The sequence below is a fragment of the Salvelinus alpinus genome, chromosome 13, assembly GCF_045679555.1.
Source record: "Salvelinus alpinus chromosome 13, SLU_Salpinus.1, whole genome shotgun sequence".
Taxonomy (NCBI): Eukaryota; Metazoa; Chordata; class Actinopteri; order Salmoniformes; family Salmonidae; genus Salvelinus; species Salvelinus alpinus.
In genome coordinates this window covers 2251498-2275913 of record NC_092098.1, presented here as the reverse complement: position 1 = coordinate 2275913, position 24416 = coordinate 2251498, and the positions used below count along the sequence as shown (strand labels likewise).

At 43.4% G+C, this 24416-nt stretch overlaps 1 protein-coding gene across 4 annotated transcripts in view; it reads right to left on the bottom strand.

Annotated features, from left to right (window-relative positions):
* The window catches only part of cfap54 (cilia and flagella associated protein 54), a 126647-nt gene extending 102875 nt beyond the window's left edge, over window positions 1–23772 (bottom strand). For all 4 annotated transcript variants that reach the window (XR_011667397.1, XM_071337433.1, XM_071337435.1 and 1 more), the window contains exons 1-15: window positions 23591–23772; window positions 23107–23212; window positions 22752–22895; window positions 22378–22546; window positions 21240–21298; window positions 20899–21156; window positions 18598–18699; window positions 15509–15701; window positions 13896–13994; window positions 6997–7112; window positions 6607–6724; window positions 6402–6490; window positions 6166–6303; window positions 2721–2871; window positions 363–562 (exon numbers count right to left, since the gene is read on the bottom strand). Coding sequence is in view for 3 of the 4 variants with exons in the window: in XM_071337433.1 (XP_071193534.1) it covers window positions 363–562; window positions 2721–2871; window positions 6166–6303; window positions 6402–6490; window positions 6607–6724; window positions 6997–7112; window positions 13896–13994; window positions 15509–15701; window positions 18598–18699; window positions 20899–21156; window positions 21240–21298; window positions 22378–22546; window positions 22752–22895; window positions 23107–23212; window positions 23591–23739 (2091 nt within the window). In the remaining variant the exon portion in view is untranslated. The remainder of the gene's footprint in view (window positions 1–362; window positions 563–2720; window positions 2872–6165; window positions 6304–6401; window positions 6491–6606; window positions 6725–6996; window positions 7113–13895; window positions 13995–15508; window positions 15702–18597; window positions 18700–20898; window positions 21157–21239; window positions 21299–22377; window positions 22547–22751; window positions 22896–23106; window positions 23213–23590) is intronic.
* Window positions 23773–24416: the final 644 nt, after the last annotated feature.

The following is a 24416-nucleotide window of genomic DNA, read 5'->3' as shown; positions in this document are numbered from 1 at the left end:
AGGTAAGGCATGAATTATATCTTTATTTCTGCGTTTTGTGTCGCGCCGGGAGGGTTGAAATATGATGGTCTGTGATTGTTAGCTGGGGTGCTATCCTCAGATAATAGCATTGTTTGCTTTCGACGTAAAGCATTTTTGAAATCTGACTTTTATTTTTATGAAATTTTTATAGTAATTTATTTGAATTTGGCGCTCTGCATTTTCACTGGATGTTGGCCAGGTGGGACGCTACCGTCCCACATATCCCTTAAGGCCTTTAAATCAGATGAATGAATTTAAGACTTTTTAAGACTCTGTAAGTATGTAATTTTTTTTGCTGTGCAGGAGAGGAGATAATATTAGGTGTTAAGGTGAGGTCTTACCTGCATGAAGACCATGTCAGAGATGGCTGATCCATCACAGGGCAGTAGTCTGCTCCAGCCTCTGATCACTCCCTCCAGACCTCTCTCTACCACGTTCCACACTGACTGCAGCTGCTCCGCTGTCGACTTCTTGAACATTGAAAAGGTGTCTGTGTTTTTCTCTGTGGGTGTCGACTCCACGCTGTCGTCTTCGCTTGAGGCTGTGGGACAACATGGGAAAAATACATCACTGCAGATCCATGGACCTAAGTACACTGACATTGGAGAAGAGTCAGGGAAAATCTGGAATGAGACCATTATTTCAATATAGTGCACTTCTTTTGATCATACAGTGTCTGCAGAAAGTCTTCAGACCCCTTGACCTTTTCCACATTTTGTTACGTTACAGCCTCATTCTAAAATGAAATAGTTTTTTCCCCCTCATCAATCTACACACAATACCCCATAATGACAATTCAAAAAAAGGTATTTAGAAATGTTTGCAAAATCTTTTTTTTTATTTTTTTACTGAAATATCATACAGACCCTATTCAGACCCTTTGCTCAGTACTTTGTTGGAGCACCTTTGGCAGCGATTACAGCCTTGAGTCTTCTTGGGTATGACGCTACAAAAGCTTGGCACACCTGTATTTGGGGAGTTTCTCCCATTCTTCTCTGCAGATCCTCTCAAGCTCTGTCAGGTTATATGGGGAGCGTTGCTGCACTCAATGGAGGCGGGATAAGAGCCAGGGGCCTGGAAAGTTACTAAGGGAAAAGGCAATCACATGGTTGAGGTCACTGATAAGGGTGGATAGCTGTGGATTAGTGAGGAATGTGGGCCGAGGTCAGATCAGGTCACTGATAAGGTTGGACAGCTGTGGATTAGTGAGGAATCTGGGCCGAGGTCAGGTCACTGATAAGGTTAGACAGCTGTGGATTAGTGAGGAATGGGGGCCGAGGTCAGGTCAGGTCACATGAAGGGGGAAGGAACAGTTTATTACACACATCACTTAAGTTCCTGCCTAGCAACAAAGATGTAGTTTTTAGAGAAAAGAAGGAGGGTACAAATATATGTACTCATGCAAACATGTCTTTGTCTTTGCAGCTGTTTGACCCATTGGGTGAATAAACTTAGTTTAAACTTTCCCTAGTCGTCCGTTAGTTTTTTGCTTTGTTGATTTAGAACCTAAAAGGTCCAAGTCCGGGCTCTGACTTGACCACTCAAGGACATTCAGAGACTTGCCCCGAAGCCACTCCTGCGTTGTCTTGGATGTGCTTAGAGTCGTTGACCTGTTGGGGACTTGTTGGTTTGTTTTCCCCAGCCTGAGGTCCTGAGCACTCTGGAGCAGGTTTTCATCAAGGATCTCTCTGTACTTTGCTCCGTTCATCTTTGCCTCGATCCTGACTAGTCTCCCAATCCCTACCGCTGAAAAACATATCCACAGCATGATGCTGCCGCCACAATGCTTCACCGTAGGGATGGTGCCAGGTGTCCTCCAGACGTGACTCTTGGCACGTCTGGTTTCATCAGACCAGAGAATCTTGTTTCTCAAGATTCAATCTTGGTTCAATCTTGGTTTCATCAGACCAGAGAATCTTGTTTCTCATGGGCTGAGAGTTCTTTAGGGGCCTTTTGGCAAACTCCAAACGGGGTCATGTGCCCTTTACTGAGGAGTGGCTTCCGTCTGGCCACTCTACCATAAAGGCTTGATTGGTGGAGTGCTGCAGAGATGGTTGTTCTTCTGGAAGGTTCTCCCATCTCCACATCAGAGTGACCATCTGGTTCTTGGTCACCTCCCTGACCAAGGCCCTTCTCCCCCGATTGCTCAGTTTGGCCAGGAGGCCAGCTCTAGGAAGAGTCTTGGTGGTTCCAAACTTCTTCCATTTAAGAATGATGGAGGCCACTGTGTTCTTGGGGATCTTCAATGATGCAGAATTTTTTTGGTACCCTTCCGCAGATCTGTGCCTCGACACAATCCTGTCTCAGAGCTCGACGGACAATTTCTTCGACCTCATGGCGACAATTCCTTTGACCTTATAGACAGGTGTGTGCTTTCCAAATAATTTCCAATCAATTGAATTTACCACAGGTGGATTCCAATCAAGTTGTAGAAACATCTCAATGATGATCAATAGACTCAAAGTCTCAGAGGAAAGGGTCTGAATACTTATGTAAATAAGGTATTTCTGTTTTTTATTTTTTATACATTTGCTGAAATTGATAACCTGTTTTCGCTTTGTCATTATCGGGTATTGTGTATTGTTTGCTGAGGATGTTTTTTTATTTAATCAATTTTACATAACAAAATGTGGAAAAAGTCAAGGGTTCTGAAATAGGGTATCAGTGTGAGCCTCAGTGTGGTAGTAACAGTTAACTACCTGTCTTCCTGCCTGAATGGACAGTGGAGTCAGCAGTGCTCTCCAGCACCATGGCCAGCCTGATGGTCATCTCAGCTAACACCATGGGATCTGAGTCAGCCAGCTCACACACATGAGCCACCTCACTGAGCACAGACAGGGTCCACACCCACTACACAGAGAGAGAGAGAGAGAGAGTATAACACATGAAATAAGTAGCTATCATGTACAGTACATATTTGCAGAGATTGGTTTGTGTAGAGCAGTGGTTCCCAAACTTTTTTATAGTCCCATACCCCTTCAAACATTCAAACTCCAGCGGCGTACCCCCTCTAGCACCAGGGACAGCGCACTCTCAAATGTTGTTTTTTGCCATCATTGTAAGGCTGCCACACACACACTATATGATACATTTATTAAACTTTAGAATGAGTGTGATTTTGTCACAACCCGGCTCCTGGGAAGTGAAAAAGAGCTCTTATAGGACCAGGGCACAAATAATAATATAATAATAATCAATCATTTTGCTCTTTATTTAGCCATCTTACATATAAAACTATATTTGTTCATCGAAAATGGTGAATAACTCACCACAGGTTAATGAGAAGGGTGTGCTGGAAAGGATGCACATAACTCTGCAATGTTGGGTTGTATTGGAGAGAGTCTCAGTCTTAAATCATTTTTCATGCTAGTGAGAGCCGAGAATCCACTCTCACATAGGTACGTGGTTGCAAAGGGCATCATTATCTTAACAGCGCGATTTGCCAAGGCAGCCCAATCCAGAAATATGGCAGTGGCTTCTGATTAAATACAATTTTCACAGAGCCGCTTGTTGCAATTTCGATGAGGTTCTCTTGTTCAGACATCGGTAAGTGGACTGGTGGCAGGACATGACAGGGATAACGAATCCAGTTGTTTGTGTCATCCGTTTCGGGAAAGTACCTGCGTAATTCCGCACCCAACTCACTCAGGTGCTTCACTATATCACATTTGACATTGTCCGTAAGCTTGAGTTCATTTGCACACAAAAAATTCATAATGACGGAAAGACCTGTGTGTTGTCCTTGTTAATGTAGACAGAGAAGAGCTCCAACTTCTTAATAATTTTGTCCTGCACATTGAATATAGTTGCACAGAGTCCCTGTAATCCTAGATTCAGATCATTCAGGTGAGAAAAATCATCACCCAGATAGACCAGTCGTGTGAGAAACTCGTCATCATGCAAGCGGTCAGACAAGTGAAAACGATGGTCAGTATAGAAAACGTGTCAATACTTTGCCCCTTGATAACCAGCGCACTTAAGTATGTTGTAAAAGCGTTACATGGTCGCTGCCCATATCATTGCATAGTGCAGAAAATACACGAGAGTTCAGGGGCCTTGTTTAAACAAAGTTAACCATTTTCACTGTAGTGTCCAAAACATATTTCAAGCTGTCAGGCAATCCCTTGGCAGCAAGAGCCTCTCGGTGGATGCTGCATTCTACCCAAGTGGCATCGGGAGCAACTGCTTGCACGCGCGTTACCACTCCACTATGTCTCCCTGTCATGGCTTTTGCTCCATCAGTACAGATACCAACACATCTTGACCACTAAAGTCCATTTGATGTCACAAAGCTGTTCAGTACTTAAAAAATATCCTCTCCTGTTGTCCTGGTTTCCAGTGGTTTGCAGAAGATGTCTTCCTTAATTGACCCGCCATAAACATAACGGACGTATACCAGGAGCTGTGCCAGGTCCGCCATGTCTGTTGATTCATTCAGCTGTAACACATAGAATTCACTGGCTTGTATGCGAAGCAATAATTGTTTCAAAATATCTCCTGCCATGTCACTGATGCGTTGTGAAACAGTGTTGTTTGATGAAGACATTGTCTGTATAGTTTTTTTGGGCCTTTTCTCCCAGCATTGTCCCAGCCATATCCGCGGCAGCAGGAAGAATGAAGTCCTCTACAATAGTATGGGGCTTGCCTGTCCTAGCCACTCGGTAGCTCACCATATAAGACACTTCTAGCCCCTTCTTATTAATGGTATCTGTCGCTTTTATACATGTCTTACTACTCTAGTCGTCTTAATTCTCGCTCAAAAAACACCTGTGGCTTATTTTTCAAATTGGCATGTTTTGTTTCTAAATGTCTGCGCACGAGTGACAGTTTCATCGAGTTGTGAGATAGTACTTTAAAACACACTGTGGCTGAAGAAAGGCACTACTCCAAATATAAGTGAACCCCAAATCAATGTAGTTCTCATCATATTTGCGCCTCTTCGATGGTCCAACGTCCCTGTCTGTTGTTCGATGCTTTCCCGGTTAAGGGGGCAGTAGCTCTTCGGCTGCATCAGATTCACAACTGTCAGTGTCCATGCTAGCTGAGCTAACAACAAATGTAAAATTACTGATGCTAGCATTGGATGTGCTCGTGGAAGCAGAACAACTTGTGTCGTCAACAGGTGCAAGTGTAGTACTGCTGGTAGTATCAGTACTACTAGAGCTGGTATGTGTCTCTATGGACGCAGGCCTTACTTTTTTTAAACAATTTATACATTTTAGAGCAAACAGAATGAGCAGCAGCTACATTTGGCTACATACGGACTGTTAGTGGAATTCCCGCGAGAGAGTAACGGTTAATGTGATTGGATGTTAATTATTTGACTAGGCTACCTGTATTTGACATTGTGCTGTTATTTCGCTCAACACTAGATGGTTTAATTTTACTTTTGGCAGAGAAACGAGGCTACTCATGTCACGCCCTGACCATAGAGAGCCCTTGTTTCTCTATGGTGTAGTAGGTCAGGGCGTGACGAGGGTGTTAACTCGAAATGACACAACGACAAGGTTCCAGTTTAACAAAGTTTACTCTACTATATGAACACACTACAAGGTAGCCATTACACTCAAGGCTAGGTCCAACAACGACAAGACTTCCTGCGCATGCGCACTCTTGACTGAGTGATAGCCCCGTAATAACAGAAATATAGGGATACTTAAAACATGAACTTAACAGAGGGGATGTTCTAGTTTAACATTTCTATGTTGGCGTTTTGGTTTGGTTCCCAATTAGAGGCAGCTGGTAATCATTGCCTCTAATTGGGGATCATATTCAGGTATTTTTCCCACCTGTGTTTGTGGGATATTATTTTGTGCATGTGTACCACGTAGTCACGTTCTGTTGTTCGTTTATTTGATTTCTTGTTTTTGGCTTAAGTTTCACATTGGAATAAATATGTGGAACTCAATATCCGATGCGCCTTGGTCCCGTTCTTACGACAAATGTGACAACTCAGGTGAGAAAAAAAACTCCCCCAAATGTATATCCCTGTTGGAAAATATAAATGTATTGTTTGAAAATGTTTATTTTAATGTTGTTGTTTTTTTATTTATTTTTATGTGAATCACTTTTTTATTTGGCTTACCAGACGGGTATGTACAAGCAATGCCAAGTTTGCGAATACCTGGTGTAGAGCTACTGTACCTTGTCCAGGTTCTCCATCTTGCCCAGGAAGTGTATAGGGTCCCAGTGTCGAACCTGGGCTCTCTGGAAAATGATCTTACATTTAGACCAGAGGTACAGCACTATGTCCATCACCAGGTCTCTGTCAGGTTGCACGTCCTGTACAACGATGAAGGATACACACAGGTATTCAGTAAGCAGTCACTGATTCAATATGGAATAGATATACTATAGGATTCTACAAAGCACTGCCTAACCTGAGCTGAACCACAGACACAGCTGTATAAGGCCTGCACCAGACCAACAAACTCCTCACTCATAACCACTCCCAGATGCCTGTCCTTCTCTGTGGAGACACCACAACAACACACAACATCTTAAATCACTGTCCAGCACTCTTTTGTTATATGCCATTTCAATAGTTCTACAGCTAGTTGACAGATATATCGACAGCTACAGTACCAGACACAGTGTCGTCCTTGGTGTTGAGTCTGATCTTTTGTGTAGACATGAGGCGCTCCATGGAGTCCAGCAACCTCAGCTCCAGCTCTGACTTCCTGAAAGACCTCCCCTCCATTCTCTGTCCGCACACGCACAAGTCGTACATTATAACTGTGTATTACAACTGGAATCTTAGCCATTCTCACTCCACAAGCATTACAGTAGTTGCTACAGTAGGACCATATTTATCTGGACACAATGATTCTTCTGACCCAAATGTTTTAACCCAGGATATGCTGATCTCATAGATCTTGATCCAGAACACGTATGGCTTAGTCAGTCAACTGTGTATGTAACTGATACGACATAATTGTATGAAACCAGTCCCAGTAGAGGTGTGTTGTGACTTACAGGCAGTACGGTGTGCTGCAGTGTGTCAGAGAGGATACAGAACATGTCCCACTGCTCATATCGAAACAGCAGCTTGACAAACTTCACCACTGCATCCAAAGACACCTTGTTCTCCCCTGGGGGTACAAAGCAAAGCAGGATAGTCCTCTCAACAACATTGTCACTTTTTTCCAGGAAGTTCTGGTATCCATTAAGACAAGTTAGTCAGTAAAAAACATCTATCCAGTATTAAATCATGTTTTCATATGTATTCAAATCAACCCACTAATACCATACCATCACCAACTGTCATTATTGACAACATTCACATATTTTAGATATCTTGCTAGAAGCCACATTTAGGTGGAAATTGCCTTCAATTCCTAGTAGTTTTTAAGTGCACCGCATTGTGACTTATAGTAGCGTGGCTACCCCCTCTCTCTCTCCCTCCCTCTCTCCCCCGGCTTCTGGGAACAAACACAACTAGCTCAACACGGTCTAGCAGTTGCAATACAGTTTTCATGTTACCTGATAAACTAACGCATGTGAATTGCTGTAGTTGATCTTCCCCCAATGATAGTTTTCATGCCACTATTTAGCTAAATAATCTGCATCTCTATAGCACTGGCGACGTCATTCCCTATCCTAATTCAGGCTTCAAAACAAGCAGTGTTTTGCTAAGAACTGGCTTGTGTAAAATATACTTTGTGTGCTTGCTCGCCTGGCTGAAATACTTTTTATTGATGGTCCCTAACAAAGTTAACATAGTGATAGGCCTATATTTTTGAGATACTTTAGTGTATTTATAGTGTATGTGGACACCCCTTCAAATTTGTGGATTCGGCTATTTCAGCCACACCCGTTGCTGAGAGGTTGCTGACAAATTCGAGCACACAGCCATGCAATCTCCATAGACAAACATTGGCAGTAGAATGGCCTGTACTGAAGAGCTCAGTTACTTTCAATGTGGCACTGTCATAGGATGCCACCTTTCCAACAAGTCAGTTCGTCAAACTTCTGCCCTGCTAGAGCTGCACCGGTCAACTGAAAGTGCGGTTATTGTGAAGTGGAAACGTCCAGGAGCAACAACGGCCGCAAAGTGGTAGGCAACACAAGCTCACAGAACGGGACCGCCGAGTGCTGAAACACGTAAAAATAGTCTGTCCTCGGTTGCAACACTCACTACTGAGTTCAAAACTGTCTCTGGAAGCAACGTCAGCACAATAACTGTTCATCAGGAGCTTCATGACGTGGGTTTCCATGGCCGAGCAGCCACACACAAGCCTAAGATCACCATGCGCAATGCCAAGTGTCGGCTGGAGTGGTGTAAACTCGCCGCCATTGGACTCTGGAGCAGTGGAAATGCGTTCTCTGGAGTGATGAATCACACTTCACCATCTGGCAGTCCGACGAACAAATCTGGGTTTGGCCAGGAGAATGCCAGGAGAATGCTACCTGCCCAAATGCATAGTGCCAACTGTAAAGTTTTGTGGAGGAGGAATAATGGTCTGGGGCTGTTTTTCATGGTTCAGGCTAGGCCCCTTAGTTCCAGTGAAGGGAAATCTTAACGCTACAGCATACAATTGCATTCTAGACAATTCTGTGCTTACAACTTTGTGGCACCAGTTTAGGGAAGGCCCTTCCTGTTTCAGCATGACAATGCCCCCGTGCACAAAGCAAGGTCCATACAGAAATGGTTTGTTGAGAATGGTGTGGAAGAGCTTAACTGGCTTGCACAGTTAAGTCCTTACCTCAACCCCAACGAACACCTTTGGGATGAATTGGAAGGCCGGCAGGATTTGAACCCTGGTATGTAAGGGTGGAAGTCATTGTAATTACCATTAAGCCATGGAGCCTTGAGTGTGGCAGTCTAAAAAGGTGGATTTAGACAGCACCGGGTGCAATGGTGTTTTTACATTGTCCCACAGTGAAAACATAGTTTTTTTCTTGCTAGTAATCTAGCTATATTTCTAGATTCGATTGAAAGATGGCATGCTAGCTAGTTAGCTTGTGTTAAAAGACCTAGAGACATAAGAAAGTATTTGTGTGGTCAGTAGCCCAGTTGTGGTCAGTAGTTGTGTGGTTGTGGTCAGTACTTGTGTGGTTCAGTACTATTATGGTCAGTAGTTGTGTGGTCAGTAGTTGTTGTGTGATTGTGGTCAGAAGTTGTGATCAGTAGCTGTTGTCAGTATTTGTGGTCAGTAGATATTGTGGTGAGTAGTTGTGGTCAGTTCTTGTGGTTAGTAGATTTTGTGGTTAGTAGTTTTTGTGGCGAGTAGTTGTGGTCAGTAGTCGTGTAGTTGTGGTCAGTAGTTGTGGTCAGTAGTTGTGTGGTTAAATAGTTGTGTGATCAGTAGTGGTGCGGTCGTGGTCAGTAGTTGTGTGGTTGTGGTCATTGGTTATGGTCAGTAGTTGTGTGGTTGTGGTCAGTAGGTGTGAAGTTGTGGTCAGTAGTTGTGGTTAAATAGTTGTGTGATTTGTGGTTGTGGTCAGTAGTTGTGTGGTTATGGTCAGTAGTTATTTGGTTGTGGTCAGTAGCTGTGTAGTTGTGGTCAGTAGTTGTGTGGTTAAATAGTTGTGTGATCAGTAGTCGTGTGGTTGTGGTCAGTAGTTGTGTGGCTGTGTTCATTGGTTATGGTCAGTGGATGTGGTCAGTAGTTGTATGGTTGTTTTGCAGGTTCTTTGGGACCTACAGTATGGATGTGGTGAGTGGTTGTGGTCAGTAGTTGTGGTTAATAGTTGTATGGTTGTTTTGCAGGTTCTTTGGGACTTACAGTATGGATGTGGTGAGTAGTTGTGGTCAGTAGTTGTGTGGTTAAATAGTTGTGTGATCAGTAGTGGTGCGGTTGTGGTCAGTAGTTGTGGTCAGTAGTTGTGTGGTTGTGGTCAGTAGTTGTGTGGTTAAATAGTTGTGTGGTCATTGGTTATGGTTAGTAGTTGTGTGGTTGTGGTCATTGGTTATGGTCAGTAGTTGTGTGGTTGTGGTCAGTAGTTGTGGTTAAATAGTTGTGTGATCAGTAGTTGTGGTTGTGGTCAGTAGTTGTGCGGTTGTGGTCAGTAGTTGTGTGGTTATGGTCAGTAGTTGTGTGGTTATGGTCAGTAGTTGTGTGCTTGTGGTCAGTAGTTGTGTGCTTGTGGTCAGTAGCTGTGTAGTTGTGGTCAGTAGTTGTGTGGTTAAATAGTTGTGTGATCAGTAGTTGTGGTTGTGGTCAGTAGTTGTGCGGTTGTGGTCAGTAGTTGTGTGGTTATGGTCAGTAGTTGTGTGGTTATGGTCAGTAGTTGTGTGCTTGTGGTCAGTAGTTGTGTGCTTGTGGTCAGTAGCTGTGTAGTTGTGGTCAGTAGTTGTGTGGTTAAATAGTTGTGTGATCAGTAGTCGTGTGGTTGTGGTCAGTAGTTGTGTGGCTGTGTTAATTGGTTATGGTCAGTGGCTGTGGTCAGTAGTTGTGTGGTTGTGGTCAGTAGTTGTGGTCAGTAGTTGTGGTCAGTAGCTGTGTGGTTGTGGTCATCGGTTATGGTCAGTAGTTGTGGTCAGTAGCTGTGTGGTTGTGGTCATCGGCTATGGTCAGTAGTTGTGGTTAGTAGTTGTGTGGTTAAATAGTTGTGTGATCAGTAGTGGTGCGGTTGTGGTCAGTAGTTGTGTAGTTGTGATCAGTAGTTGTGTGGTTAAATAGTTGTGTGATCAGTAGTGGTGCGGTTGTGGTCAGTAGTTATTGTCAGTAGTTGTGTGGTTGTGGCCAGTAGTTGTGTAGTTGTGGTCAGTAGTTGTGGTCAGTAGCTGTGTGGTTAACTAGTTGTGTGATCAGTAGTTGTGTGGTTGTGGTCATTGGTTATGGTCAGTAGTTGTGTGGTGTGGTCATTGGTTATGGTCAGTAGTTGTGTGGTTGTGGTCAGTAGTTGTGTAGTTGTGGTCAGTAGTTGTGTGGTTAAATAGTTGTGTGATCAGTAGTTGTGTGGTCAGTAGTTGTGTGGTCAGTAGTTGTGGTGAGTGGTTGTGGTCAGTAGTTGTGGTGAGTGGTTATGGCCAGTAGTTGTGTAGTTGTGGTCAGTAGTTGTGTGGTTAAATAGTTGTGTGATCAGTAGTTGTGTGGTTATGGTCAGTCGATGTGGGTTGTGGTCAGTACCTGTGGTCAGTAGTTGTGTGGTTGTGGTCAGTAGTTGTGTAGTTGTGGTCAGTAGTTGTGTGGTTAAATAGTTGTGTGATCAGTAGTGGTGCGATTGTGGTCAGTAGTTGTAGTTGCATGGTTGTGCAGCTGTGGTCAGTAGTTGTGGTCAGTAGGTGTGTGGTTGTGGTCAGTAGTTGTGTAGTTGTGGTCAGTCGTTGTGGTCAGTAGTTGTGTGGTAAAATAGTTGTGTGATCAGTGGTTGTGGTCATTGGCTATAGTCAGTAGTCGTGTAGTTGTGGTCAGTAGTTGTGGTCAGTAGTTGTGGTCAGTAGTTGTGTGGTTAAATAGTTGTGTGATCAGTAGTTTTGTGGTTGTGGTCAGTAGTTGTGTGGTTGTGGTCATTGGTTGTGGTCGGTAGTTGTGTGGTTGTGGTCAGTAGTTGTGTAGGTGTGTGTTTAAATAGTTGTGTGATCAGTAGTGGTGTGGTTGTGGTCAGTAGTTGTGTGGTTGTGGTCATTGGTTATGGTCCGTAGTTGTGTGGTTGTGGTCAGTAGTTGTGAAGTTGTGGTCAGTAGTTGTGTGGTTAAATAGTTGTGTGATCAATAGTGGTGCAGTTGTGGTCATTGGTTATGGTCAGTAGTTGTGTGGTTGTGGTCATTGGCTATTGTCAGTAGTTGTGTGGTTGTGGTCATTGGTTGTGGTCAGTAGTTGTGTGATCGGTAGTGGTGCGGTTCTGGTCATTGGTTATGGTCAGTAGTTGTGTGGTTGTGGTCATTGGTTGTGGTCGGTAGTTGTGTGGTTGTGGTCAGTAGTTGTGTAGGTGTGTGTTTAAATAGTTGTGTGATCAGTAGTGGTGTGGTTGTGGTCAGTAGTTGTGTGGTTGTGGTCATTGGTTATGGTCCGTAGTTGTGTGGTTGTGGTCAGTAGTTGTGAAGTTGTGGTCAGTAGTTGTGTGGTTAAATAGTTGTGTGATCAATAGTGGTGCAGTTGTGGTCATTGGTTATGGTCAGTAGTTGTGTGGTTGTGGTCATTGGCTATTGTCAGTAGTTGTGTGGTTGTGGTCATTGGTTGTGGTCAGTAGTTGTGTGATCGGTAGTGGTGCGGTTCTGGTCATTGGTTATGGTCAGTAGTTGTGTGGTTGTGGTCATTGGTTGTGGTCGGTAGTTGTGTGGTTGTGGTCAGTAGTTGTGTAGGTGTGTGTTTAAATAGTTGTGTGATCAGTAGTGGTGTGGTTGTGGTCAGTAGTTGTGTGGTTGTGGTCATTGGTTATGGTCCGTAGTTGTGTGGTTGTGGTCAGTAGTTGTGAAGTTGTAGTCAGTAGTTGTGTGGTTAAATAGTTGTGTGATCAATAGTGGTGCAGTTGTGGTCATTGGTTATGGTCAGTAGTTGTGTGGTTGTGGTCATTGGCTATTGTCAGTAGTTGTGTGGTTGTGGTCATTGGTTGTGGTCAGTAGTTGTGTGATCGGTAGTGGTGCGGTTCTGGTCATTGGTTATGGTCAGTAGTTGTGTGGTTGTGGTCATTGGTTATAGTCAGTAGTTGTGTGGTTGTGGTCAGTAGTTTTGTGATCAGTAGTTGTGATCAGTAGTTGTGTGGATGTGGTCAGTAGTTGTGTGGTTGTGGTCAGTACTTGAGGTCAGTAGTTGTGGTCAGTGGTTGTGTAGTTGTGGTCAGTACTTGTGATTAGTAGTTGTGTGGTCAGTCTATCTGGTCAGTAGTTGTGTGCTTGTGGTCAGTAGTTTTGTGGTCAGTCGTAGTTGCATCTTTTGGTCACCGTAGACCTCCATTTTAAAATTAGAATATTCAACTGATTATATTTCAAAAGTATGATGAGCATCAAAAATGTAAATGTAAGCAACTCAAGTTAAACCTCTCTGCACGTTATAAAGTTAAAATGGTATATTTTGCATAAAAGCTGTACAAGTAGCGGTGGGAATAATAACAATAATAAGCAATTGAAGTATGACAAATAGTAGTGTGTTGTTTCGCAATCACACTAATCACAAGTTAAATTGCTCAACATAGTTCAATCGTTTTTAAATTGGCCTGTTTCGGCCTCCCGAGTGGCGCAGTGGTCTAAGGCACTGCATCACAGTGCTAGCTGTGCCACTAGAGATCCTGGTTCGAGTCCAGGCTCTGTCACAGTCGACAGAGACCCACGGGGCAGCGCACAATTGGCCCAGCATCGTCCATATTAGGGGAGGGTTTGGCCGGCCGGAATGTCCTTGTCCCATCGTGCTCTAGCGACTTCTGTAGCGGGCCGGGCGCACGCATGCTGACACGGTTGCCAGCTGTACAGTGTTTCCTGCGACACATTGGTGCGTCTGGCTTCCGGGTTAAGCGGGCATTGTGTCAAGAAGCAGTGTGGTTTGGCTGGGTCGTGTTTCAGAGGACGCACGTCTCTCGACCTTCGCCTCTCCCGAGTCCGTACAGGAGTTGCAGCGATGGGACAAGACTGTAACTACCAATTGGATATGATTAAATTGGGGAGAAAAAGGGTAAAAAATAATTTTGAAAATAAACTTAAAATATTGTCCTGTTTCCTTGTTGTATACTTGAGAACACCACAGAGTTGGATAATCATTTGGTGAACTTTATCAATGTAATTTGTTTGTTGATGAACCAACTTGGGGTTTCGCTACCTGTTCAGACACAAACAAGCTTGATGTGCGATAGCTTGAAGGGGTGGACTGATCATGTTGTTATACACCAACAGACAGTGTAACATTAGGAAAAGTGGCCAATTTTGGTTTTAGGGTAAACTTCACCTTCAGCACCATACTAGCTAATATGGAAAGACAGTTCTCCAAAGTTCTCACCAGCAGCCGCCATGTCCGTCAGAGTAAAGTTGGCTGTCACTGCGTTTAAACAGGTGGGGAGACTGTCATCCCTGGCTCGCTCAGTGGACCCTCCAATTCCTAAACATACAATGAAGGGAAACAGCATCAATCTCAATCAGTCTAATCAATGGTAGTCTTGTCCAACAGCCACTGTGAGACTACTGAAGTGTAGTCCAATGAAGCTAGCCTATGAGTGTGTGGGCTAAAGGATCTATCTTGCAAAATAGATTCTAAATCTCAATGATACTAACCGGGATAACGGTTATATACAGTGCATTCGGAAAGTATTCAGACCCCTTTTTTTATTTATTTTTTATTACGTTACAGCCTTATTCCACTCAATCTACACACAATAACCCATAATGACAAAGCAAAAACAGGTTTTTAGATATGTTTGCAAATGTATTAAAAATGGATGGGGAGCATCGCTGCACAGCTATTTTCAGGTCTTTCCAGAGATGTTTAATCGGGTTAAAGTTATGGGTTCTGGCTGGGCCACTCAAGGACATTGAGAGACTTGTCACGAAGCCACTCCTTCGTTGTCATGGCTGTGGAAGGTGAACCTTTGCCCCAGTCTGAGGACCTGAATGCTATGGAGCAGGTTTTCATCAAGGATCTCTATGTACTTCGCTCCGTTCATCCTTTGCCTCAATCCTGGACTAGTCTCCCAGTCCCTGCCGCTGATAAACATCCCAACAGCATGATGCTGCCACCACCATGCTTCACCGTAGGGATGGTGCCAGGTTTCCTCCAGATGTGATGCTTGGTATTCAGGCCAAAGAGTTCAATCTTCGTTTCATTAGGCCAGAGAATCTTGTTTCTCATGGTCTGGGAGTCTTTAGGTGCCTTTTGGCAAACTCCAAGTGGGCTGTCATGTGCCTTTTCTGAGAAGTGGCTACCTTTTGACCACTCTACCATAAAGGCCTGATTGGTGGAGTGCTGCAGAGATGGTTGTCCTTCTGGAAGGTTCTCCCAAGCTCTGTCAGATTGAACATCGGGTTCTTGGTCACCTCCCTGACCAAGGCCCTTTTCCCGCGATTCCTCAGTTTGGTGGTTCCAGACTACTTCCATTTAAGAATGATGGAGGCCACTGTGTTCCTGAGGACCTTCAATGCTGCAAAACATGTTTGGTACCCTTCCCCAGATCTATGCATCAACACAATCCTGCCTCAGAGCTCTATGGACAATTCCTTCGACCTCATGGCTTGGTTTTTGCTCTGACATGCACTGTCAACTGTGGGACCTTATATAGACAGGTGTGTTCCTTTCCAAATCATGTCCAATCAATTGAATTTGTCACAGGGGGACTACAATCAAGTTGTAGAAACATCTCAAGGATGATCAAAGCTCAGGATGTACCTGAGCTTAATTTCAAGTCTCATAGCAAAAGGTCTGAATACTTATGTAAATAAGTGATTTATGTTTTGGTTTTTTATATACATTTACAAAAATGTCAAAAATACTTAGCGCTTTGATCGATGAGGATATTTTTTTATTTAATCCATTTTGGAATAAGGCTGTAACATAACAAAATGTGGAAAACGTCAAGAGGTCTGAATACTTGCCGAATGTAATGTAAGTACAATACTAACCAGACAGTATACTGATGCCTGCAGACATGAGTTCTAGGGAGACCTCCTGTATCTCTGGCTCCTCAGGCATGCCAGTCTGTAGTGGGCGGCGGGAGGTGTCCCACAGCGCTTCCACTATCGCCAGGAACTGGGCAGCGTTCCCCTCAAACAGCTCCATCAACAGTCGCTCTGTAGGGGTTCGAGGCCACGGCATCTAGAGGAGCGAGTGAAGGGGGAGAGAGAGAGAAAAAGAGAGTGAGAAAGATAAAGCGAGAATGAGATATTAGGACTATAGTTATCAAAATCCAGAAAATAGCTGGAAAATAACTTCTATAACCACCTAAAAGGAAGTGATGCCCACACATTCCACCACAAACACAAACAGACCCCAAAGAGCCCCAGGACAGCAACACAATTAGACCCAACCAAAGCAAAGAGAACTATTTGACACACTGGAAAGAATCAACCAAAAAACGAAGCAAATTGGAATGTTATCTGGCCCTAAATAGAAATAGTAAATAGCGAAACCTTTAAAAAAACTAAAATTTTTAGATAAAACTTTACAAAATATATTCACTTCACCAAATAATTGATTAAAACACACTGTTTTGCATTGAAGGTCTACAGTAGCCTCAACAGCACTCTGTAGGGTAGAACCATGTGTAGCTAGAGGACAGCTAGCTCCTGTCCTCCTCCGGGTACATTAACTTCAATACTAAGCCTAGGAGGTTCTTTGTTCTCATCCCCTTCCATAGACCTACACAGTAATTATGACAACTTCCGGAGGACGTCCTCCAACCTATCAGAGCTCTTGCAGCATAAACTGACATGTTGTCCACCCAATCACAAGAACAGAGAATGAATCTAGTACTGAAAGCATACGCTACAGCTAGCTAGCACTGCATAAAATGTGCTGAGTAGTTGACTCAAAGAAAGAGAAAGACAATAGTTTAAAAGTTTTATACAAATTAATTTATTCCAAAATTAGAGAAGCAAGAGTATTTTTTGTAGTACATTTTTTTCACTTTCACTTCCACTTACTTAGCTAGTGTCAAATGCAGCTAGCTAGTTTAGGCTACTCAAACACCGGGCTCAAACAGAGAGGGATACTATGTTAGCTAGCTGTCTATGGCTATCCAACACCGGAACTCTTCCAAGTCAAGGTAAGCTTTTGGTTTTATTAATTTATTGCCACCGGGGCCGCCGGTGTAACTGCTAAACTGATTGCTGCTCACTACACTGTACTGCATGATTGTAGCGGGTTTACTAATGTGTTAGTTCTAGTAGCTATGTTGACTATGACGTGACAATGATGTAGGCTGTGTGAAGCGGTTAGCATATGAAGGTTTGGAAAGGTTTTTCGGCTGGTCACGGACAGCTGATGTCTTGTGCACTGATGTTCACAAGCGAAGGGAAATGGTAAAAGGAGGAGAGAGCGAACTTTCATGTGCCTTAATAACAAAATGTTATGCCATCTGTAAATACAAATAAAATTGTTAAATTACGAGCCTAGTTGATTTAGCCACAGAAAAAGACATGAACATTCCTGCTAGGCATGATTAGCTGAGATAATGGATGGGCTGGACATGCTGAGAGATGAGTTCGGATGGGTCTGCCATGTAGCAAGCTTCTGTCTATAGTATGAGCTGCTCAGTATGTGTAGATAATCCTTTCTAACTCGGCTTTTTTGAAAAGATATAACGTTAACCATTAAGAACTGCAAAAGTGTTGCTACTGCTCTCAACAACATTGCTGCCATGAATTTAGCAGGTTCTATCGACAAAGATCAGTAGGGAAAAGTTGGAGTGGACTACTTTCTGCACACCGTCACTGTGAACCGGAGTGGCTTGACACAACAGGCCAAACAAGCTGTAGCTAGCTACAAACAAAACGGAAAAGACACAGGACATCTTACTTAGTACACAGATCACTGCACCTGTAAATAGCCCATCCAACTACCTCATCCCCATACTGTATTTATTTATCTTGCTCCTTTGCACCCCAGTATCTCTACTTGCACATTCATCTTCTGCACATCAATCACTCCAGTGTTTAATTGGTATATTGTAATTACTTCGCCACCATGGCCTATTTATTGCCTTACCTCCCTTATCTTACCTCATTTGCACACACTGTAAATATACTTTTTTATACTGTATTATTGACTGTATGTTTGTTTAGTCCATGTGTAACTCTGTGTTGTTGTATGTGTCGAACTGCTTTGCTTTATTCTTGGACAGGTCGCAGTTGTAAATGAGAACTTGTTCTCAACTAGCCTACCTGGTTAAATAAAGGTGAAATAAAAAATAAATAAATAAAATAGTTAAAGTGGTTCCAGTCTGCCGTGAAGCGTCCCATCTATGTAAGAGTCCAGACAAAGAATGCTATCTGGCCCTAAACAGAGAGTACACAGTGGCAGAATACCTGACCACTGTGTCTGACCCAAACTTAAGGAAAGCTTTGACTATGTACAGACTCAGTGAGCATAGCCTTGCTATTGAGAATGGCCGCCGAAGGCAGACCTGGCTCTCAAGAGAAGACATGCTATGTGCACACTGCCCCCAAAATTATGTGGAAACTGAGCTGCACTTCCTAACCTCCTGCCAAATGTATGACCATATTAGATACACATATTTCCCTCAGATTACACAGATCCAAAGAATTTGAAAACAAATCCAATTTTGATCAACTCCCATATCTACTGGGTGAAATACCACAGTGCACAATCACAGCAGCAATATTTGTGACCTGTTGCCACAACAAAAGGGCAACCAGTGAAGAACAAACACCATTGTAAATACAACCTATATTTATGTTTATTTATTTTCCCTGTTGTACTTGAACTATTTGCACATCAGTACAACATTGTATATAGACACTAGTTTGTGAGTGTAATGTTTACTGTTCATGTTTTATTTCACTTTTGTTTATTATCTATTTCACTTGCTTTGGAAATGTAACATATGTTTCCCATGCCAATAAAGCCCACTGAAATTGAACTAAGAAAGAGAGAGAGAGAAACACATGAGTCAGAATTGGAGTACTAGGCTGTTTTCACAATACCTGGATAAAGCAGGATTTTGAAGGATTGATACAATAGCCGTACTTACGCTCTGAATCTCCTTGAGGTTACTCTTCTGCTTGTGTCTGAAGAGGCCTTTAGGTTTCCTCCTGGGTTCATACACCGACCGTTTAAACACCATGGTAGCTAGCTGTAGGTGAGTAGAATAAAATACCATTCAAGTGGTTATAGTCCAGTGCATTTGTAAAGTATTCAGACCCCTTGACTTCCTCTAAAACAGCCTGCGCTTATCTGCGCAGGCACATATTTCCTCTGTGAGGCAGTCTGCACGGCAGTTTAGAGGGAACATTGCCAAAGTCCGAAACGAACAAAACGGCACAAAATGTCGTCATAATATATGAACAAACTCTTCTAGACCGCTTTTGGCTGGGAAGCATGCGGACGCCTTAACACCCAACACAATCTCTACTTCAGTTCACACGGGTGCAGAGACTACAGATAGGTTCTTATTGCTATGTCAGTACATGCCGATACATACCAGTTTCAGAGTATACAGCGCATTCGGAAAGTATTCAGACCCCTTGACATTTTCCAAATTTTGTTAAGTTACAGCCTTATTCTAAAATTGATTAAAATATTTTTCTCCCTCATCAATCTACACACAATACTCCATAATGACAAATCGAAAACAGGTTTATAGAAATGATTGCAAATGTATTACAAATAAAAAACAGAAATACCTTATTCACATAAGTATTCACACCCTTGGTATGAGACTCGAAATTGAGCTCAGGTGCATCCTGTTTCTGTTGATCATCCTTGAGATGTTTCTACAACTTGATTGGACTCCACTTGTGGTACATTTAATTGATTGGACATGATTTGCAAAGGCACACATCTGTCCATGTCAGAGCAAAAACCAAGACATGAGGTCGAAGGATTTGTCCATAGAGCTCCAAGACAGGATTGTGTCGAGGCATAGATCTAGGGAAGGATACCAAAACACTTCCGCAGCATTGAAGGTCCCCAAGAACACAGTGACCTCCATCATTCTTAAATGGAAGAAGTTTTGAACCACCAAGACTCTTCCTAGAGCTGGCCGCCCGGCCAAACTGAGCAATCGGAAGAGAAGGGTTGGGGAGGTGACCAAGAACCAGATGGTCACTCTGACAGAGCTCCAGAGTTCCTCTGTGAAGATGGGAGAACCTTCCAGAAGAACAACCATCTCTGCAGCACTCCACCAATCAAGCCTTTATGGTAGAGTGGCCAGACGGAAGCCACTCCTCAGAAAAAGGCGCATGACAGCCCGCTTGGAGTTTGCCAAAAGGAACCTAAAGGACTCTCAGACCATGAGAAACAAGATTCTCTGGTCTGATGAAACCAAGATTGAACTCTTTGGCCTGAATGCCAAGTGTCACGTCTGGAGGACACCTGGCAGGCCCAATCCCTACGCTGAACTATGGTGGTGGCAGCTTCATGCTGCAGGGATGTTTTTCAGTGGAAGGGACTGGGAGACTAGTCAGGATTGAGAAAAAGATAAACGAGAGAGATCCTTGATGAAAACCTGCTCCAGAGCGCTCAGGACCTCAGACTGGGGCGTAGGTTCACTTTCCAACAGGACAACGACCCTAAGCACACAGCAATGACAGCACAGGAGTGGCTTTGGGACAAGTCTCTGAATGTCCTTGAGTGGCCCAGCCAGAGCCCAGACTTGAACCCGATCTAACATCTCTGGAGACCTGAAAATAGCTGTGCAGCGACGCTCCCCATCCAGCCTGACAGAGCTTGAGAGGATCTGCAGAGAATGGGAGAAACTCCCCAAATACAGATGTGCCAAGCCTGTAGCGTCATACCTAAGAAGAGTTCGAGGCTGTAATCACTGCCAAAGGTGCTTCAATAAAGTACTGAGTAAAGGGTCTGAATCCTTATGTAAATGTGATAAGTTTTTTATTTGTAACACATTTGCAAAAATTTCTAAACCAGTTTTTGTTTTATAATTATGGGGTATTGTGTGTAGAATGATGAGGAAAATGTTTTATTTAATCAATTTTAGAATAAGGCTGTAACTTAACAAAATGTGGAAAAAGTCAAGGGGTCTGAATACTTTCCGAATCCACTGTATATTATAGTAATTCATGCCTGGGTACTAGTCATTTTATTTAATCCTCTTTATCTGGTCTTCATGGCATAGTTTGTGTGTCTTTGCAATTAAGGCCATGAGGTAAAATCTCCCCATTAGTTACTATAGGTCAAGATGAACCCCCCCCCCCAATTTTTTTTTTAACATTTGTCACATCCCTACTAAAGACAGTGCATCATGCCTTTTGGACCTGTATGTAGGTAGACACTGCACAAAACGTGCAATGTTTTGAATCAACCTGTCCCATACCTTAATGGTGGCCACTTTGTATGCTCTCTGAGTCTCAGTGGTGGCAGGTAGACCACTCATCTCTTCCAGCTTGCCCAGCTCACAGACTTTACCCAGGGCTCGTCGTGCAAACACCTCTGCCTGAACATTGGCTTGGCTGTCGTAGTAGCACTGGCACACAGCACAGTACAGAGTTGCCCTCCAGGCCAGGAACCTGGCAGTCATCAGGGGGATGGAGGTCTCCAGACAGATACAGGCCCACAGAAGGAACTCCATAGCCTGGAGGGGAGGAAGGGACAACATACGCATTTACCAACAATCACATGAACCATGGAAATAAATGCAATTGTTGGATTGTGTACCTGTGCAGCGCGGCTCATGGACATCAGGTATCTACAGATGTTGTAGATATGGAGTGAACCTGAAGAGAGAGAGAGTGATGCATGCATGCAGGGCAGAATTAGGCCAATATCCACTAATAATAAAAACTCAAAAAAGAGCAATTAAGTTTTGGAAACATTTAAAATACAGTGACCCCCTCTCATATCATTACCAAGCCCTGCAATGCCAAGAGCTGAGCAAAGAAAAGAGTCCCCTCATCCAGCTGGTCCCGGGGCTGAGTTCACACACCTGTTCTACCAACACACTGAAGCCTCAGGACCAGAACATCCAATCAATCAGGATAAACCAAATTACAACACAGTCAAAACAAAACTATATTGCTTATTGGGAAACACAAGCACAAACACAAAGCAAAATGTAGTGCTATCTGGCCCTAAATTGACAGTACACTGTGGCTAAATATTTGACCATGGTTACTGATCAAAACCTTAGAAAAACGTTGACAAAGTACATGCTCAGTGAGCACAGCCTTGCCATTGAGAAGGGTAGACACAGGAAAACCTGGCTCCCTGTAGAGGAAAGGCTGTGCAACCACTGCACCACAGTATAACCTGAGACGGAGCTGCATTTCCTGACAAAATGTAAAAAAATATAAAACAATGAGTGTCATTTCCCCAAATTTCAAAGACCTCTCTGATGAGAGTAGGCTACCGGTCCTGTTGGGGGAGGACGCAGAGAGCTGTGGGTTGGCAGCGCACTGCATTGCTACCTGCCATAAGTTGAGGGACAGTGTCTGACAGACCAATCAACCTGCACATGTACTCTACTGTATGCTTATTGTTATTGTTGAATGTATGGTTATTTTGACACTTGGTTATTGTTACTGTTGTCCCGTTGACAATTTTGATTCTCATTTTTATATTGTAAATATCCAAAATAAGCTTTGGCAACATGTACATTGTTACGTCATGCCAATAAAGCAAATTTAATTTAATTGAAAAAAAATTTAGTGATAGAAAGACACAGACAGACAGACAGACAGACAGACAGACAGACAGACAGACAGACAGACAACACTGAACCACAACTGACAACTTCAGACATCAATTCAGCCAACATACTGCTTATACCACTGTAATTGCTACTGTATTACTGTACCATTGTAAAGAAGCCAGCAGAGATGTTCGTGGGGAAGCACGGCCTGCATCATGATCCTGACAAACCCCAGGATGCTGAGGAGTCTCTGGACCCCCTTCTGGGTGGGCTGGCTCCCTCTTTCCCTCTCCAGCTGGAAGGCACATAGGCAGCAGCCCTGCAGAGCCCGGAACTAACAGCCACACAGGCCACAGGTAAGGCACACAGAGAGGTGGAGGGTAGAGACAGTCACAAAAACGACAACATAAACGGCAAGCCCATTGTGTGAGGTGTGTTCTTGTCGGCTTTGTTTCATTCTGAACACAGATGCACAGACACAAACATACACACACACACGAGAACACACATAAGCACACACACACATATACTGTCCTCACCGTCAGCTTGGCTTGGTCTGTGTCGAAACCCTTGGGGAAGAAGGAGGACTTGAAGTGGTCAACATCCCTAATGTCCTCTATGGTCACAGTGCTGAACTGCTGCAGGTAGCGACAGTAGCCCTGCCATAGACCCAGCCTGTATAACTGGAGAGAGAAAAACTGAGCTTGAACTAACAGAGAAGAAAGTAATACAACGGATTGGTTGTGGCGGGGAATCCTTGTGGTCAAATCAAATATATGTAGCTGTGTGTGTGTGTGTGTGTGTGTGTGTGTGTGTGTGTGTGTGTGTGTGTGTGTGTGTGTGTGTGTGTGTGTGTGCGAGAGAGAGAGAGAGAAGAAAGGAATACAAACAAACCTTGATGCCAAAAAGAAAATCTGCCATTTGCAGCATCTGTTCTTCATAGTAGTTGGTTGGTAGTCGAGGTTTATACTTGTTCCATATTTCAAACAGAGTTTTGGCACTACATACATTGGAGGGAAAAAATCTAATCAAATATATTCATTAAGCCCTTTTTACATCAGCTGATGTCACAAAGTGCTATACAGAAACCCAGCCTAAAACCACAAACAGCAAGCAATGCAGATGTAGAAGCACCGTGGTTTGGAAAAACTCCCTAGAAAGGCCAGAACCTAGAAAGAAACCTAGAGAGGAACCAGACTCTGAGGTGTGGCCAGTCCTCTTCTGGCTGAAGAAATTCACACATCAGGCTGCTAGCTTGCACGTAAACTGAAGTTACTGCTAGCTAGCTAGCTAACGTTAGGCCTACTTTTCAAACAAGAATAAGATAGCCGTTAGCTAACGTGACACTTGATTTGGATACAGCCAGGAAATGTCTCACCCTCTTGCGTAGGAGTTGTGGTCGTAGGTTGGCAAAGTACTAATTCGTTTCATAAATGACATAAATATTTTTATGTCTCCATCAAACGCTGATATTACTGGGTTTCTTTTATACATGTTCCCGTAAAATGAAGCTGGCAGTGGTTCCATTTTGGTCGACAAAAGTTGCTTCACTGATTCAAATCCAACAACAAACTGCACCGTACTATAGCTAGAGTGGTTGTCATGGTAGCGACCCTCATTTTCTGTGGATTTGGCGCCATCTGTTGGACACTAAAAACCGACCCTCCCATCCCATGGCCTAATCAAAGATGGGACACTTCACGCAACTTCGAATCGAAGTGATTTTCGTAGCAGGTTACTGCATTTTCGCTAACCCTAACCCGTTTCCTACCCTTAACCTGCTACATTAATTACCCCAACCTACGAAAAAGTCACATCGGTATCGAAGTGGTGTGAAAAGAGGGAAAAAGAAGAGGGGGGAAAAGAAAATAGTCTCAATCAAAAGAGTCTCAATGAAAAGAGTCTCAATCAATGGTGGTTGGTGAAGGGGAGAGTTGGTGAAGGGAGGTTGGTGAAGGGGAGAGACTATGGACACAGTTTACACTTAAACCGACTACCAAACACGTAAAAATCACTCTTTGCCTTAATCCTAACCCTAGCACTTACCCTAACCTTAACCTAATTTTAATACATTCTTATATGAACTCGGTTTGGGCATCAGGCGTGTCCTTGTAGCCTTTTCCCGGTCGAGGGAGGTGTTTTTTGAAATAACTGGTCACAGGATTTGACAGAACATTTAACTGGTCACGTGAGTAAAATCACTG